The sequence below is a fragment of the Daphnia carinata genome, chromosome 9 (genome assembly GCF_022539665.2).
Source record: "Daphnia carinata strain CSIRO-1 chromosome 9, CSIRO_AGI_Dcar_HiC_V3, whole genome shotgun sequence".
Classification (NCBI taxonomy): Eukaryota; Metazoa; Arthropoda; class Branchiopoda; order Diplostraca; family Daphniidae; genus Daphnia; species Daphnia carinata.
Genome location: NC_081339.1, coordinates 2,314,130 through 2,329,423, shown reverse-complemented (window position 1 = coordinate 2,329,423; position 15,294 = coordinate 2,314,130). Strand labels below are relative to the sequence as shown.

The following is a 15,294-nucleotide window of genomic DNA, read 5'->3' as shown; positions in this document are numbered from 1 at the left end:
AAGAAAAGCCAGAGACACTGTGTACAAAAAATGTGTTGCTGTTCTCTTACTCTCGGTCCGTGATACACATTTTTAAACAGTTTAGATTGGAAGTGGGAAGAACGAAGTCAAAACATCGGGCAGAGCTTCTCCTCTTTTGTGGTTGTGGAACAAAATCAGTTGGACTTTATTTTTTTTTTTCCTTCTCTGGACTCTCTAGCTCCGCGTTCTTCGTTGGTGCAAGATGTCTAATCCTCGTCACTGATTCACAAAAGGATAGGACGCAATCATCGGTGCAGTCACTGACGGTTCGTCAGCCGTGAGATGAACGCCATTCATCATCGCATCTTCCCCGCCATCACGTCATTTCCATCATCATCTGCAAATCGCGCGCTTGATGATCAATTAACGTGCCGTCCCTGACTTGCAGACATCATCACCGGAGCATTTACAAAATAAGAAACAGATAAGGGGGGAGGGCGAACCAGTTTGTCGGTGAGTCACCAAAGTGTCTGGTGTGTCTGTGTGTGATTAACATTTTGAACAAAAAAAAGAGACGAAAGGTGCCGCACGATTTGTGTCATCATCTTTGACGTCTCTTTTCTTTTTTGACTTTGTTCTTTCAAAAGCCACTTTATTCTGCGTGTCTATTGCAACTTCAAAAAGACGATCATCGGAGGAAAGGCAACGATGAAATCATTGATGCAGCCTCTAGGCGTTTTCTGCTTCATCGGGTGTCTGTTGTCTACGAGCGCCGTCTTGGCTGGAGGTATTTTATTTTTTTTTATTTCAACCGCATCAAACGTTGTGACGTGTAAAAAAAAAAAAAAAAAAAAAAGAACAAAAATATAAAATTCGTTCCCCCCCCCCCCTCCCGCCACAGCGCCGCCAAAGATACGGGCGGATTATCGCGCAATCATTCGCGCTAACGTGATGGATCGCGTTCAGATGTCGTGTCCCGTTCATCAGCAATCTGGCGATTCAGCTGGCCTCTTTTTCAGTTGGCTAAAGGTAAAACGTCCGATTTTCAATCAGCACGCGTGCAAAAGATGTGTGATTTGTATACGAACCCATTTTTGATTTGAAACAAGGACAACGAGTCGCTGCCTGTGATGATGATACGATTGGAGACGAAAGGAGCGCATTTGATTATCGAAGATGTCGAACCGGAAGACGCTGGCGTCTACGTTTGCATCGCTACCAACGGCTTCGGAAGCCAAAGAGCTGGAATTCAATTGATCGTCACAGGTAAAAAAAAAAAAAAATGGAGGGTCCTCTTTTTCATTTGCTTTCCGCGCAATTACGTGACGCAAACGGTTGCTGTTCGCAACGTCTAGCAGATCCACGAACAGAGTCGACAACCGTCGCAGATATTGAAAACAGTCCCAACGACTTATTGATCGAAGGATTGAGTTTCACAGAGGAGACGCTCCGTCAACCGAGACAAGTGCGCATCACAGCCGGCAGTTCACTCGACATCCATTGCAGCGTCTCCGGCTATCCATATCCGGATCTTATTTGGCTCAAGGTAAAATCATCGTTACATTCAACTCATTTCAAACGAATGATGTGTTTTTTTTGTTTTGTTTTTTAAATATTAAAATGAAGGACGGTGTTGTGTACAAACGATCGCAGCAGAACCAAGCGGACGAAACGAGTTGGAGAACGGCATCGCGCTTAACGTTGGCCATCCGAAGAGCCGGACCGGCCACGTCCGCCAATTACACGTGCTTGGCGCTGGGCTTGAAAGGCCAAATGCAAACGACGTTCGTCGTTTCAGTCTTAGGTAAACGAGACGTTGAAACTGAAATTCTAAGCCAATTATCAATTATCAAAGAAAAAGATGGTCGGACGTCCCAGATTCAGCTGTCGACGACATGAGCGAAGTCCACCCGGCCAACGTGACAGAGTTCAGAGGTGGAAGGGCGAAATTTCACTGTTGGGTGCGCAGCTCGTCCCTTCCGGAAGTCGAATGGCTGAAAAGGCTTCCGGCCCGTTCCCTCCGCACTGACTTGAGCCTCCAGCCTGACACGTCATTGGTCGTTGGAGAGGATCACTACCACAGTATGGAAAGATTTTCTCCCTTTTATTTTATTTTCAACGTCTATCGGCGTTCAAAAAGAGATTTGAAATCGTTCGAGTGCATTGAAATGCACCCGCGCACGAGCCGTTTAGCGTAAGCAGATTTGCTATTTTTTGTTTGTTTTTTTTTGTTTTTTTGTTTTATAGAACTGGAAGGAGACGAACTGATGCGCAAGGAAGACGGTTCCTATTTGAAAACCTTACAACTCGATCCGCTAAGTGAAAACGACGCTGGCCTCTACCTCTGCCTCGGCAAGAACCGTTACGGCTACAGCATTGAAAGGACTTACCTGAACGTCAAACCCAGTAAGTCCAATTAGCCAACCTACGTCTTTCGAACTGATCGCCTTTTGAAAACAAAAACCAATGACGTGCGGACGTGTATTTCATCCTTTTCAATTTGTGTGCATTTCACAAAAGATTATGAAACATCGAAAGAGTCTAAATCGGTGCCGATATCGATCATGGTGGCCCTGCCTTCCATCCTTTTGTTGAGCATCGCGTGCGCGTTTGTCTGCTGGATGCGGAGGCGCGAAAAACGGAGACGTTTGGCCGAGTTGGCGGCGTTGGCCACCGGCTGGAGCCACGGTTTCATCAGCCCGGAGCAACAACAAGAACACCAACAACAACAACAAGCGATGCAAACAACAACTGAGACGACGTTTGGTGGTCGAGGTGGTAGCGGTCACGGTAGTTGTCACAGCCGGCAAGCGCTAACGAGCGGCGCGGGGTGCCATCACCTTAACGAGGAGGCGGACACGGGTCTCGTTGTCGGCTCGCCTCCCGCCACTAAGCGCACGGGCGTGGAGATGGACTGTCGCGGCCTGAAAGCGGACGACCTCCAGCCCAATTATTATTTCCAAACACATCGTCATCATCAGCTGGAACAGCAGCGAAACACTTCGTCATCGCTGATCATCTAAAAGAATAAAAAAAAAAAAAAAAAAAAAAAAAAACCAATCCAATTTAAAGAAAATGCCTAAGGCAAGTTGACCAAAAATCGTAACTCAATCCGCGTCCGTCGAACTTCCTTCCCCCAATCGACCATCAATGAATAATCGACACGCGACCCTTTGCCTGGCGTCTGCCCATTTTCCTTATTGATGGCCCAAGAAAAGCGTAAAATCAAAAATAATAATAATAATAATAAATACACACGCAAGTTAATAGAGACCTTGCGTCTTTATTTCGATAAACATATACACATCGTATTTAAAAAACGAATAATTATTATTAAATATATATTTCGTTTTTTTCGACACTGCGAGACCCTCCGTAAGGAAAAAAATTATTCAACGTGTTGGAGTGTCTTTGACTATGACGGCATTATCTTCGGATGGGGGGGGGGACGCAATTGTTAGCGCATCCGCTTTTCTTTTGCTATTTGCGGGGTAGTAATGCCAGTACACTCTTTTTTTTTTTTATTATTTCGCTACGTAACACAACGAAGCTGATTGAATACTAACGATGCTCTATTGATTGGAATAAAGGAGGAGAATAAGGAAAAAAAAGAAAAAAGAAAAAGGACATTAAAGTCACATAGGTAGATTTAACTGATTTCTTCCTTAAAATAAAACTCTGAACGATTTCAATCTTTTTCTCACTTCTCTCTGCGGCGGACCGGTTTTTTTTTTTTTCTGCGCTTGGAAATAAAAAAAAAAAAGGAATTGTCAACATCATCATCATCTTTCACTTCTTTTCCCCTCCCTATCAACGTACGTCACCTAGACAGAGTTGTACTTCGATACAACAGTTTGACTATGTCATCATCTCTCATTTCTTAGGTTTCCTCTCTCTCTCTCTCTCTCTCTCTCTTTTTGGGCTCTTTATCGTTCCTCGAGGTACAACAGGGGACCCTCTTCTTCTTCTTTTTCCAAAGCTTTTCCCCTCGTACTTTTTTTCTTTTTTTTTTTTGTTGGAGACCTGGCTGGAACGTTTGACCAGATGGTCACGTGATAGGATGATCGATGATGTTGACGATTTGCTAATCAACAAAAGAACGAGAGGGGGAGAAGAGCAGGGCGCACACAACATCGAAAGTGTGTACTGTATCCCCAAACGACGTCAGGGCAGAGGGGGAGGAAAAGATGAAATAATGAGAGAGCAACAACATGTACGTATCATTTGGATGAAGAAGAAGAAAATAAAGAAGGGACATGTGTCAGGTGACGGGAGGTGAATAAGGTGATGAATGTGTCTTTTCATCATCGGGGGGAAATGCGATCGAAAGATGCAAACATTAGGTCCTTCTATTTTCCCTTTTTTTTTTCCTTCTCTTCTCTCACTGCGCACATTCAAAAGAGCCGAACATGCACACAAGGAAAAAAAAAAAAACAGGGTGGAGTGCTTCATGGGAAACGGGCTGGTGTGAACATATCAGAGCCCAAACAAATAAATCTAAGATCTACCCTGAAAATATATTTTAAAAAAAATAAAATAAAATAAAATACATTTCAAATAAAAATAAGAAAATCACCACCATCTTTTATTCATATATTTTCTGTGGGGTGGTGGTACGTTGTGTGGGCGGCTGGAACACACGGTCATTTTTATTTTTATTTTTTAAACAAATTATTATTATTTTTTTTTTTTTTTTTGCTTCAACGGCGGCGGCCGTTTTCGGTTCCGACTGCGTCGTGTCGGTGAATGGATGACGCCGCTAATGGATCGTGAGCACTCTTACCAAACGGCCCTCTAAGAACAGCGGAGGAGAGGGGGGGGCCGATGTGATGAATGATCAATTCGTCTGTTACACACGTTCGAAAAGTACACGCCGCAATGTCTCGCTCTCTTCAAAACCCTAACATAGTCGACAACGAAATTTATCGCAGATTCCCCAATTTTTATCGATCTTTTTCATAAACCATACACTCCCTCCCGCCCCCCCTTCTCTCTCTCTCTCCTCTCCCACACAGCCGCCGTTCGTAATAACTACCATAATAACCGAACGGCAATTCAAGGCGCCCCATTAGAGAAACGTCTGAAACACGCAGACGGGCATATAAGATCGTAATTTTTATTTTTATTTATTTTTTTTTTTTGAAGAGCGTCCAAACTTTTATTTTCAAAAAAAAAAAAAAAAAAGGCCGGCTGTGCCGGGAAATCATAGAACATGATGGCGGGTTGGGATAAAAACAAAACAAAAAACAAATGACGAGCGATAAGATGAAAGTGGCGAAAATAAATCTGCACGACATGACGGCCATCAAAGAATGAAAACGTTACTAATAACAATACAAATAATATAAAAAAAAAAAAAAAAAAAAAAAAAAAGAAAAGATGATGAAGATGTCGGCAACTACAAGACCATTTTCACGTCGGGGCCGGATGAATGTTCTGGCTGATTCATCCGGCACTAGAAGAAGAAAAAAAAAAAATAAAATAAAATACGACGCAACGCGCCAGATGTTTTTGTCGAAATAACCGACGCGCATCCCCCCTCCCCCCCTTCGAAACGCGTGCGCTCCGATGCAACACGCAAGGCACAATAACTGAATTGTCGACATATTTGTTGTTTTCGTATACGGGACGAGTAGGCAGCGCAAAGTTTAAGTTAGAAATATAAATAAAAAAAAAAAAGAATGGGGTAGAAAAATAAGGAAAAAAAAAAAAATGAACAAAGAAGAAAAAAAAAAATATATATGGAAGTGAAAGAAGAAGAGAATGACGTCGGCGGAATGGTGGAGAATGACACGGCACAACTCTGGATTGTCTACGGCCGTAAATAATGAATAAATCACAAATGAAAAAAAAAGGGAAAATATGAGGCCACACGATGAAGACGGAAAAAAAAAAAAAAACCTTACAAAAAAAAAAGATGTGTGGAAAAATGCCGGATATTTCCAGCAGTCAGCTAAGCAGGCCAAAGATGGAAACGTTTGGAAAAAGAGAGAGAGAGAGAGACATTCTTTCGTATTGATGACGGTGGGGAAAAAGAAGTCGTATGAATATAAGAAGAAGAAGAAGAAGAAGAGAGAGCTGCTGAATATTTTGCATTCGAAAGCCAAAGCCACGGTGAGAACTCATCGCTGTACCTCACTGTCCCTCTCTATTCCCTCCCAAACCCAATAGTTCGATGGATGTCCTATGCTTGTATAGATACCCCCCCCCTGCCCCCTTTTTCTTTTTCTCTGTTGTTGTTTTTAAAACTAAAGAGCGACGTGCGTCTGTTAAGGTGAGCACAGCCCGCAGTGTATACGTATACGCGTCCGACATTTAGAAATTTCATTGAGGCTGCTGCACTGGTGAAACGTCTGGCCAACCTCTTGGGGCAATGAAGGGCAACAGCAGCTCACAGCCACGCTCCGTCGGTGACAAATCTGTTAACTCGATCGTAAATCCTTAAAAGTCACGGCGCTCACGGAGTTTTGCAGCTCCTCGTGAGTATTCAAAAGAAGAAAGAAGAAATGCTGGAAAACCCTCTGTGTACTAATGGATGTGGGTGCCCCGTTTAGTTTGCTCGTGTATCGGATAACACACAGAGGGAAAATGAGGAATTCGAATAAAGCAAACAAACAAAAAAAAAACCATCCAACCCTCTTTAAAAAAATGAGAGCGTTTTCTAGTACATGTGTACACGTCGATAACAATCATATTTTTCCCCTCGTTAACCATTTTCTTGTGTGTTGTTTATACCCTCGTATTTTTTTTTTTTTTTTTAGAGTTAAACAAAAAAATGGCGTCTGGTAGTCCTCGAGATCTTCATATTTATTTATATTTAAAGTAGAGGGTTGTGCATTTAAAGAAACGAAGAAAAAAAAAAAAAAAAAAAAAAAAAAAAAACTCTTGACGAAACGAGTCGGTTTCCAATGTCTCGTTCATCTAATCATCCGGGGGTCGTTATCAACACCCTGAATATTTTTTCTTCTCTCCACTTCAACTTCACGGGGTTTCAAATATTGAGTGTGTGGGGAGAAGAAAAAAAAAAAAAACATTTTTCTTTTTCTTTTTATCTTATGCAGTTCTATGTATAGAAATACAAAAAGGAAATGTTGAACCGTATCATGCTTCACCATCCATCATTCAAAATGTTGAGACTGCCGGCCGGAGGTGGCGGCGTATTACGTTCCTTAAAAAAAAAGTGAGACGAAATGACCTCGTAATGACCTCTTCTCTTGCGCTACAATCATCCACATAACTCTCGGTACGCTTTAAAAATTCGAATTACAATGTAGAAGTCAAGCATTTTCAAAAGCTGTTGTGGTTTCATAAAACACATCGTTTCGATCTTTTCTTCCTACTCAATTTGTTGGACGGATGTCAGCGATGTTTGGGGGCCTACGAAACACAGAGACGAGTTTAGATTGACTACTTCAATCATATCAGATGATTGTGCGCACTCATTTTCTAGTTTAATACTCGTTACATTCTGGGTTAACGCGTCGGGCTTTCCCCAGCTCATCCAATGCGAGGCCGCTGCATGTGGGCTGAAATATGAGGCATTCAATAGAGAGCTGGTCACGTTCAGAAACACACCCCTCCTATACAATGTATATACAATAAGGTTCGTGTGTGCAAGTGGATGCTTTTTTTTTTCTCTCCCTTTTCAGTTATTCTTTTTCTCTCGAACCCCCCTCTTTCTATTTCATCAACGGCCCTTTAGAGACACAGTTGCCAATGGTTATCCAGCAGAAGAAGAAGAGGGTGGCTGCCACTTCCGAAGTGTAAACCGAAACCGAGCCTTATTGTTTGCGCTCTACCACCTTTAAAAAAAAAAAACGAATACAATGTTATGCTTTTCACATTTTCAACAGTTGCAAACTGAAAACCCTCCCCCTCCCGTCTGATTTCTATCACTTCTCCGCACTCCCACCAATGCGCGTCATTAGATGTTCATCCTTTGATATCAAAGAAACATTTCTAACTCTCTCTCTCTCTTTTTTTTTTAAAAGATATCAGATGAATCAGACGGCATTAGCGCGAAAATGCATTTAAAAAAAAAAAAAAGAGGATAACGTTGTTTCGATTTTTTGGCGAAAACGATCGAACGATGGAGAAGCAATAAAAATGCCCTACCTCTATAATCTTTTCCTCCTTTTTTTTTTTTTTTTTTTTTTAAAGGTTGTCCTTTACCACCCAGCCTTACCGTCTTCTTCCGATAAAAGTCTGGGGGCTCTATTGTTACTGCTATCGCATCTACACGTAAACTGTGTATATATATATATGTACATATACTATAATACGATTCGAATGGATATGTAATATACGCAGTATATACACGGCCTTTTTGGCAGCGTGTTCCCGTAAATGTTGTTTCATTCTATACGGGCCCCTTTACGTCTTGACGGGATAAAGATCCGGCCCAACTGTCGTTTTCTCCTTGACGCTCTCCTAATAAACATTTTTATTCCTCCTTTTTTTTTTTTTTTTTCTTTTTTTTCTTTCTTCGTTCGTCTTCTCCTTTTCTTTTTACTGTTTTCTAGGTGTAATCGACGGGCAAGCATCAAAGAATATAAAAAAAAAAAAAAAAAAACGAAGCCAAAAAGAAAAAAAAACAAACACAGCACGTTCTCCTGGTAGAGAAAGACGAACGACATCTTGATAAGGGCCCGGAACTCGAGAGAGAGAGAGAGAGGGGGAAATGTATTATATAAGAAAAAAAAAAAAAAACAAACCCCTGAACTTGTTGGTATATATACGTATATATATAAACACGACTCGAATTGCTTTGACTTGTGTGCCTAACGCAGCACAAAAAGAAAAAAATAGAGACTCTGATTGGTTTCACCCATTGCTATATTATCCCACACACGGTGCGTATGGAACACACGTGGGTCTCTTTCTATGTCTACCGTGCAGTCATAAAGCATATAGATAAAAAAAAAAAAAAAAACATAACAACGAGGGAAAAAGAAAAGGTTGACATGGACAGGCTCAAACCATTTTTTTTTTTTCTTTTCTTCCATGGAGGTTTATATAGTAGCCTGTAAGTTATAGTTAGAGAACTGTGAAAACAACGAACTTTGAAACAAGATTTCACGGAGAAGGGGGGGGGGGGGTTATTAAATACGTCTGAACTTGTATAGAGTTTCCTTATGTCTTCAAACAATTCCTCGTTTTTCGTGTTTAAAATATCAACCCGTTCGAGCATTTTGTTTCAATGTTGAAGACCGTAGAAGTTGGAGAGTTCAGTTTATATGAAGCACACCATTTTTTATTTGATTTCTAAATGAAATTTGCTTTTTTTTTTTTTAAATCAATTTAAAAAGAATTGATGAGAAATAAACTCGATTTGTTTTTTTTTTTTTTTCTAGTCGTGAATCGCTGATAAACAAACCAAAATGGATAAAAAAAAGAGGAACGGCTAAAGGAAAAGAGTGTTTGATTAGAACGACCCTCGGACTGAATTGAGCCGTTAGAAAAGGAAAAAAACCTTCCGCCCTGTTTATAGCCAGTCCATTAATCAACACGCTTAGAGAAACTGTTTTTATTTGATTTTTCTTTACAACAGATGCGTACAATGTCTAACTGCCGATTTAAAAAAAAAAAAACAAAATAAAGGACAACGAATTGAAACAAACTCACGACCCATCCATTCTTTTATTTTTCATCAAAAAAACAAAACAAACAAAACAAACATCTGCCCTAAAAAGTTTCGTGATTCCGGATGGACAGATTATGAAGCTCATTGTTTATTCATACAAGCCTCTATTCCGTATATTACATACACATACGGCTTCGTATTATGGAAAAAGAAAATGCGGGCGAGAGTTTGACACACATCGTTATACAACGTTGACCGAGTTTATCCGCTATACTACGTCAACAGTGGCCCCCACCCCCCCCCCCGCTCCCAGGTCAGTTCCTTAATTCAATTAACGTGAGGGGTGCCTTTCGTTTCTGCCCCCCCCCCCTCCCAACCTCACCCTTTTGTTTTTTAACGTCCATTCTTTTCGGGGCTATCATTAATAATTAAAAATGAGCGGATGAATTGTTTTTTTTTTTTTTATTAATTTTTTTTTTTCACACAGGTAAGGTGCGCTAGTTGTGGTCGCTCCTACCACCTCACACGTACATCCCCAATGTTCTCCCTTTCCGTTGATTGCGCCACTTCCGGCCACCCAGGGAGGGAAGTGTTGAGGGCGTAGGAGAGAAAAAGGGAAATAACTGCTCATTTCAGCTCATGTACGTACATGTGTTAAACTAATTCTAGTACTATTTAAACGAGACACGTTATATCGCATTTACGAATCGGAAACAAAAAAATGCAGCCCCTCATTTTGAAACTAACCGGCTGAAAGGAAACATCACGAAAGGTGCATGCCTTTTTCCTCTATCGTTCCGGTTTGGCATTGACCATCGCAGCTTTTATATAACAAAAAAAAAAAAATAAATAAAAAAATTCAAACAGCAGATGATACGAATTCGATATTTTTTTTTTTTTATTAGCATACATTAAAATAGTAGAGAACATGCAGCTTACCTTGTTACATGTTACTTATTCAGTTATTCTTTTAGGACGTATATGCTAATGACGGCACAATGCTGGTGGTATATATATATATATATATAGGCACACTTGTCTACATTGCATTTAAAAAGGAAATTGTACCCGACAGATCCTATCATCCAATTTTTTTTTTTTTTTTGGTTGGGTCGGGGGAAGAAGAGGAAAACATTATGAATATAAACAACATTTCCAACAGAGAGCCTTCGGAGCGTATATATTCGGCAACTGTGGAATACAATACACGCCATTCGAACTTTCACACCTGCGTTTAGATCGCGAGACGAGGTTAAAAAAAAAAAAATTTTTAAAGAAAAAGGTGGATAACACCTGAAAAAAAAAGTTGGGCTTGGGTTGGACTCGAACCTTTGGCTGTCGCCGTTGTTTTGCTCTCGGTTTCGTGTAAAAGAGCGGCTCCACGCTCGGCGGGAGCTGGTGAATTATTTATCCATTCTTTCTTTTTTTTTTTTTTTTTTGTTTTCAAATGAATAATGGATGAAAGAAGGAAATAGACAGAGGAAAGTAACATACAGCATCCATCTTTTTACGAGTCTTCTTCTTCTCTTCTTTTTTTTTTAGATGATTATGCACATCGCAGCAGTGCCCAAGAAAATTGGGAGGGTCTACACGAGCGCACGTTGCAGCATTTGCATCGATCATCATTTCCCCAACTGGCAGATTTTGTTTTTGCTGATGAAATGCGACCAAGTCTATCAGCTTTGGCTTGATGACATCGTCATTTCCTTTGTTTTTTTTTCATGTTTGTTTGTTGTTGTTTTTTTTTTTTTACTTCTGGTGTTCCAGCAATGCAGTCCATCCAATCACAATTAGTCGAAAATGCAAATAAAAAGGAAAGAACAAATCATTGACCATTCAATCAGCTCCCTTTTTTTGTTTCTTCTCCAGAATGTCATCTCATCCATAATTTATGATGCTGCATATTCTCTTATTATGTGACTTGATTTCTTTGTGTTTTTCTATCGTTTTCTTCCTACTTTTTTTTTTTTCTTTCTTTTTTACGATTCCGCTTCTTTTTGTTTTTACCCCTTTTTGTTTTTATGTCTTTTTCTTGCCTCTTCTTCTGTGGTTTATGATCGTCGTATAATGTTTTTCTTTTTCTTTTTTCTTTTTAGGGATGGCTTTCTAATTCAATCGCGCCCAGCACCCCAAACTGGACTTTTGTTATTATTGTCTTTTTGGATCTATTTTTTTTTTTTTCTTTTTTCCTCAGCCAAGTGGAGAGGAAACATCTCGCCGAGCTATAAAAATAATAATAACAATAATAATATCTATCTCTCACCTCCCCCCCCCCCATATATATCTATACTGGTGACTGGGCCTGACGGGGCTTGTGCGTCTTCTATCGATAATCGACTTGATGAGCTTCCCTTGGACCTATCTGGACTTTATGTAAAAAAAAAAAAAAAAAAAGGGTGTCGACTGTGAGAGTGTTTGTCATGATCAACTCGAATATAGATGATCAGGCTCACCATTTTCGGGACGATGGCACGTTGTCGTCGATTGCCCCAGTCCAATCTATTTTATTTTTTTTTTTTTTTAAAGAAAGCAATGCCTATTTTTCGAAAAGGAAAAAGAATGGGACTATAAAAATCAGACGAAGAGAGCTGTTGTTAAGAGTTGTATAGTTGTTCCGAGAGTGATGCACAGTGATGTAGACACATGAATTTCTTTTCAAAATGGACACACTCCGTTTATGTTTATGGAAGATGGTCCGGCCGATAAAAAAGAAAAAGAAAACGAGGGCTAAAAAAATTTAAAAAAACCAAACACTCGACGAAATGCCCGATTCCAATCATTCGACAGCGTTTTCTTTCTCTTTTCCTCATACCAACATCAATATATATATATATACTTATTTATAAATAGAACGAAGAGGCTTCTTTTTCTTTCCTCGTCTCTTTTTCTAAACCCACACAGAGGAAATGCATCTTAATCTGACAGGCCTATTACAGTTAGATGGGGTCCTTGTCTATTCACTACCCGTGTCTAAATGGGGAAATCAAAAGCCATTGCTGATGATGACGTCTAATTGAATACTCCTGCGGTACACACCGGGTTGTAATCCGCATTTATTTCGGTCAAGAAAAAAGAACACGACATCTGCTTGTGACACGGGCTGTGTGTGTGTAAACTCGGCATTGGTTCCCCCCCCCCCCTTTTTCCTACTCCGTTCGATCTATATATCGAATCTTTCCCACACAATTTGTGTAGTTTGGACGCGCTTCCGTCGCACTTCATATCCTCTGACATGTTTGCTCACATTTCAGACGAGTCATTACCAAGGGTAATATGATCATTAAAACGTTTTTCTTCGCGAAAAGATGGGAAGAGGGAGACCCAACTAACGAGGAACCTTCTACTGTTATTGTTGGCGTATAATCATTTAGAACACGAGAACAACCCCCCCACCTCTCTAAGAAATATAAGAAACCTTTTTTTTTTTTTTTTTTCTTTCCATCATCTTTGTGTTTCCATAGACTTCCAAGAACCCCCCCCCCCCTCTAGTTTTTGGCCATATTCTTCCGAGTCTTCTTCCAGCTTGCCCCCGATGAAGGTGGAGGGACAAAGATAAGGGGGACATTCTTTACTTGGGGAAAAACAGGCATTCACATTTCACACAATACAGAATGTCAAACCTCTCTCTCCTGCACACATTTCCCTATTTCTTTTTTTTTTTTTTTTTTTTTTCTGTGTAGTTTAGTGACCTTAAATCCCCTCTCTTCATTGAGAGGGGCTGCTCACCCTGTGCGCGTAGGCTCATCTCCCTGTTCCAAGATTTCTTTCTTCTTCTTGTAAACCCTTAGACTTTGATGGTTATTCCTTTGGTGGCCTTTTCTTTTTTCCATTTTCAGGAGGAATCAACAAACACAAGAAACCCTCTTTTTTTTTTTTTTTTTTATTTCCACGGGATGCTGGACTTCCACCCTTTCTTTATACCCTTCTGGCACCGTATTAAAAGAATCTGATCAACCGGATAAAAAAAAAAAAAAAATAAAAATATATAAAAAAAAAAAAAAAGGGGGCGTTGTTTGTTGCTCCGGAGCCTACGAAGCTTCTGATCACATATAGAGTCGTGCTCTCTTAACTATAAAGCACAATGCAATAGACTTCCGTGTGTGTGTGGCAAAGACGAGAAAAACAGCCCCATGCACTAATGAGCTGTACGTATGTGCTGGGGGGTTCTCCATCCTAAAACATGATTCGAAAAAAAAAAAAAATAAGGGAGAGAGAGAGAGAGAGAGAGAGGGGACCTTATAAATATATCGGATCAGTTGCCATGACCGCGCCCTTTATAATAAGGAAGACCAGGTGTGTTTGCCTTCAATCGGGGGCCCTCCCATGTCGCTAATGACTCTCGCTATACGAGACTTACGGATCAAGACAAAAAGCTGAGCCCTTTTTTTATATATATATATATATATATATACGTATTTCGTTGTTGTTGTGCTTCTCTTGTAAAACGATTCGATTATAAGGAATAAAAGCTATCAGATTCACGAAACGAGGATAGAAGTACGGTGATTGATAGCTCTGAAAATAAAAAATGCACTGATATAGATCCTCCCTTTCTCTCTCTCTCTCTCTTTTTTTTTTCTGTTGTTGTTGGATAGGCTGTCTCATTAACTCGTGAGCTATTTTCACGCCAATTTGGTTACGGGCGTCGTAGCGTTACAATCGTTTCACATCCCCAACCGGCCTGATATCGCGTACACGACAGCAACGCCCGTTATATAGCCCAATGAATACACATTCGTATATTTTTCCTGCCTCCCATTCAAATTATCTACGCCCGGCACACAACTATGTATACGTCCCTCTCATGTACACGCATACATATATATATATATATATATATATAAATTCAGAGAAAAAGAAACCGACGCTTGATGTCGCGATGGCAACGACGCGTTCTTATCTCGTTGGCTTCGGGAGCTGACGGAAAAAGCTTTACAAGAGACGCCCAGCCGAAGTTTTTGTGAGAAAATAAAAAAAAATTTAAAAAATAAAACGGAAAAAAGAAAAGAGGATGTATTTGACAGCTAGTGAGCGACCGAGAACGCGAGCCGTGACTGAGCCTTGTCTAACTCAATCCTAACAGATTACAGACGGAGAAAACGAGAAGAGGAAATAACTCTAATGCTTCTCTTTCGGCTATCGAGACGGGACAGAGAAACAGGGCAACGAGCGTTCAAATGAAAAAAAAAAAAAAAATCAAGGGGGGAGGGGGGGGGGGTGTGTGTGTGGTGTGCGCAGCACCAACACGCACACACACACGGTAGAGGAAACATAACTAGGAAGAAGGCAACCGTTGAGAAACGAGGAGTTGAAATCATTGGCCTAATCTAAATAGAGATATCAAGTCAGGCGGTTCTAAGCTTCCCTCCTCCTGCTCATCATCATCCCTCTCCCCCCTACGTCAAATGCAATCGAATATAAACCGTGTCTCTCTCTCTCTTTCATCCAACGATATACCCCTTACGTACATCCTTTCCACACGTCCACATATATATATATATATATATATATATAGTAATATTATAATACGTATCTATAAAGACCGGACATTCGAAAACAAGGCGCTTATTCCGCATCGGATGTCTCTTTATTGTTTTTTTTTTTTTTCCGGCGATCTCAAGATCCCCGCGTTCAATTAAAATTATCGATTGGATGCTTGGGAGAATGAGCACACGCTCTCCCTCTCTGCAAAGAAAGCAAGCAGTACGTCGTTCTATGTACAAGGTTGTGGAGGGTGCGTTCGTTTCCTA

General features: G+C 40.4%; 1 protein-coding gene across 3 annotated transcripts; it reads left to right on the top strand.

The window, feature by feature from the left end:
- Positions 1-188: 188 nt before the first annotated feature.
- On the top strand, positions 189-3,106 carry LOC130689198 (fibroblast growth factor receptor-like 1). 3 transcript variants are annotated; one of them, XM_057512228.2, is made up of 9 exons: positions 189-474; positions 609-748; positions 863-990; positions 1,071-1,227; positions 1,320-1,507; positions 1,588-1,765; positions 1,840-2,043; positions 2,209-2,367; positions 2,482-3,106. In XM_057512228.2, the coding sequence occupies exons 2-9, from the start codon at positions 670-672 to the stop codon at positions 2,982-2,984; spliced, it is 1,596 nt and encodes a 531-aa protein (XP_057368211.1). In that variant the 5' UTR covers positions 189-474; positions 609-669; the 3' UTR covers positions 2,985-3,106. The 3 variants fall into 3 exon arrangements, with proteins under 3 accessions (XP_057368211.1, XP_057368207.1, XP_057368208.1); XM_057512224.2 differs by having other exon boundaries at positions 1,317-1,507; XM_057512225.2 differs by having other exon boundaries at positions 189-748; positions 1,317-1,507.
- The last annotated feature ends 12,188 nt before the right edge of the window (positions 3,107-15,294 follow it).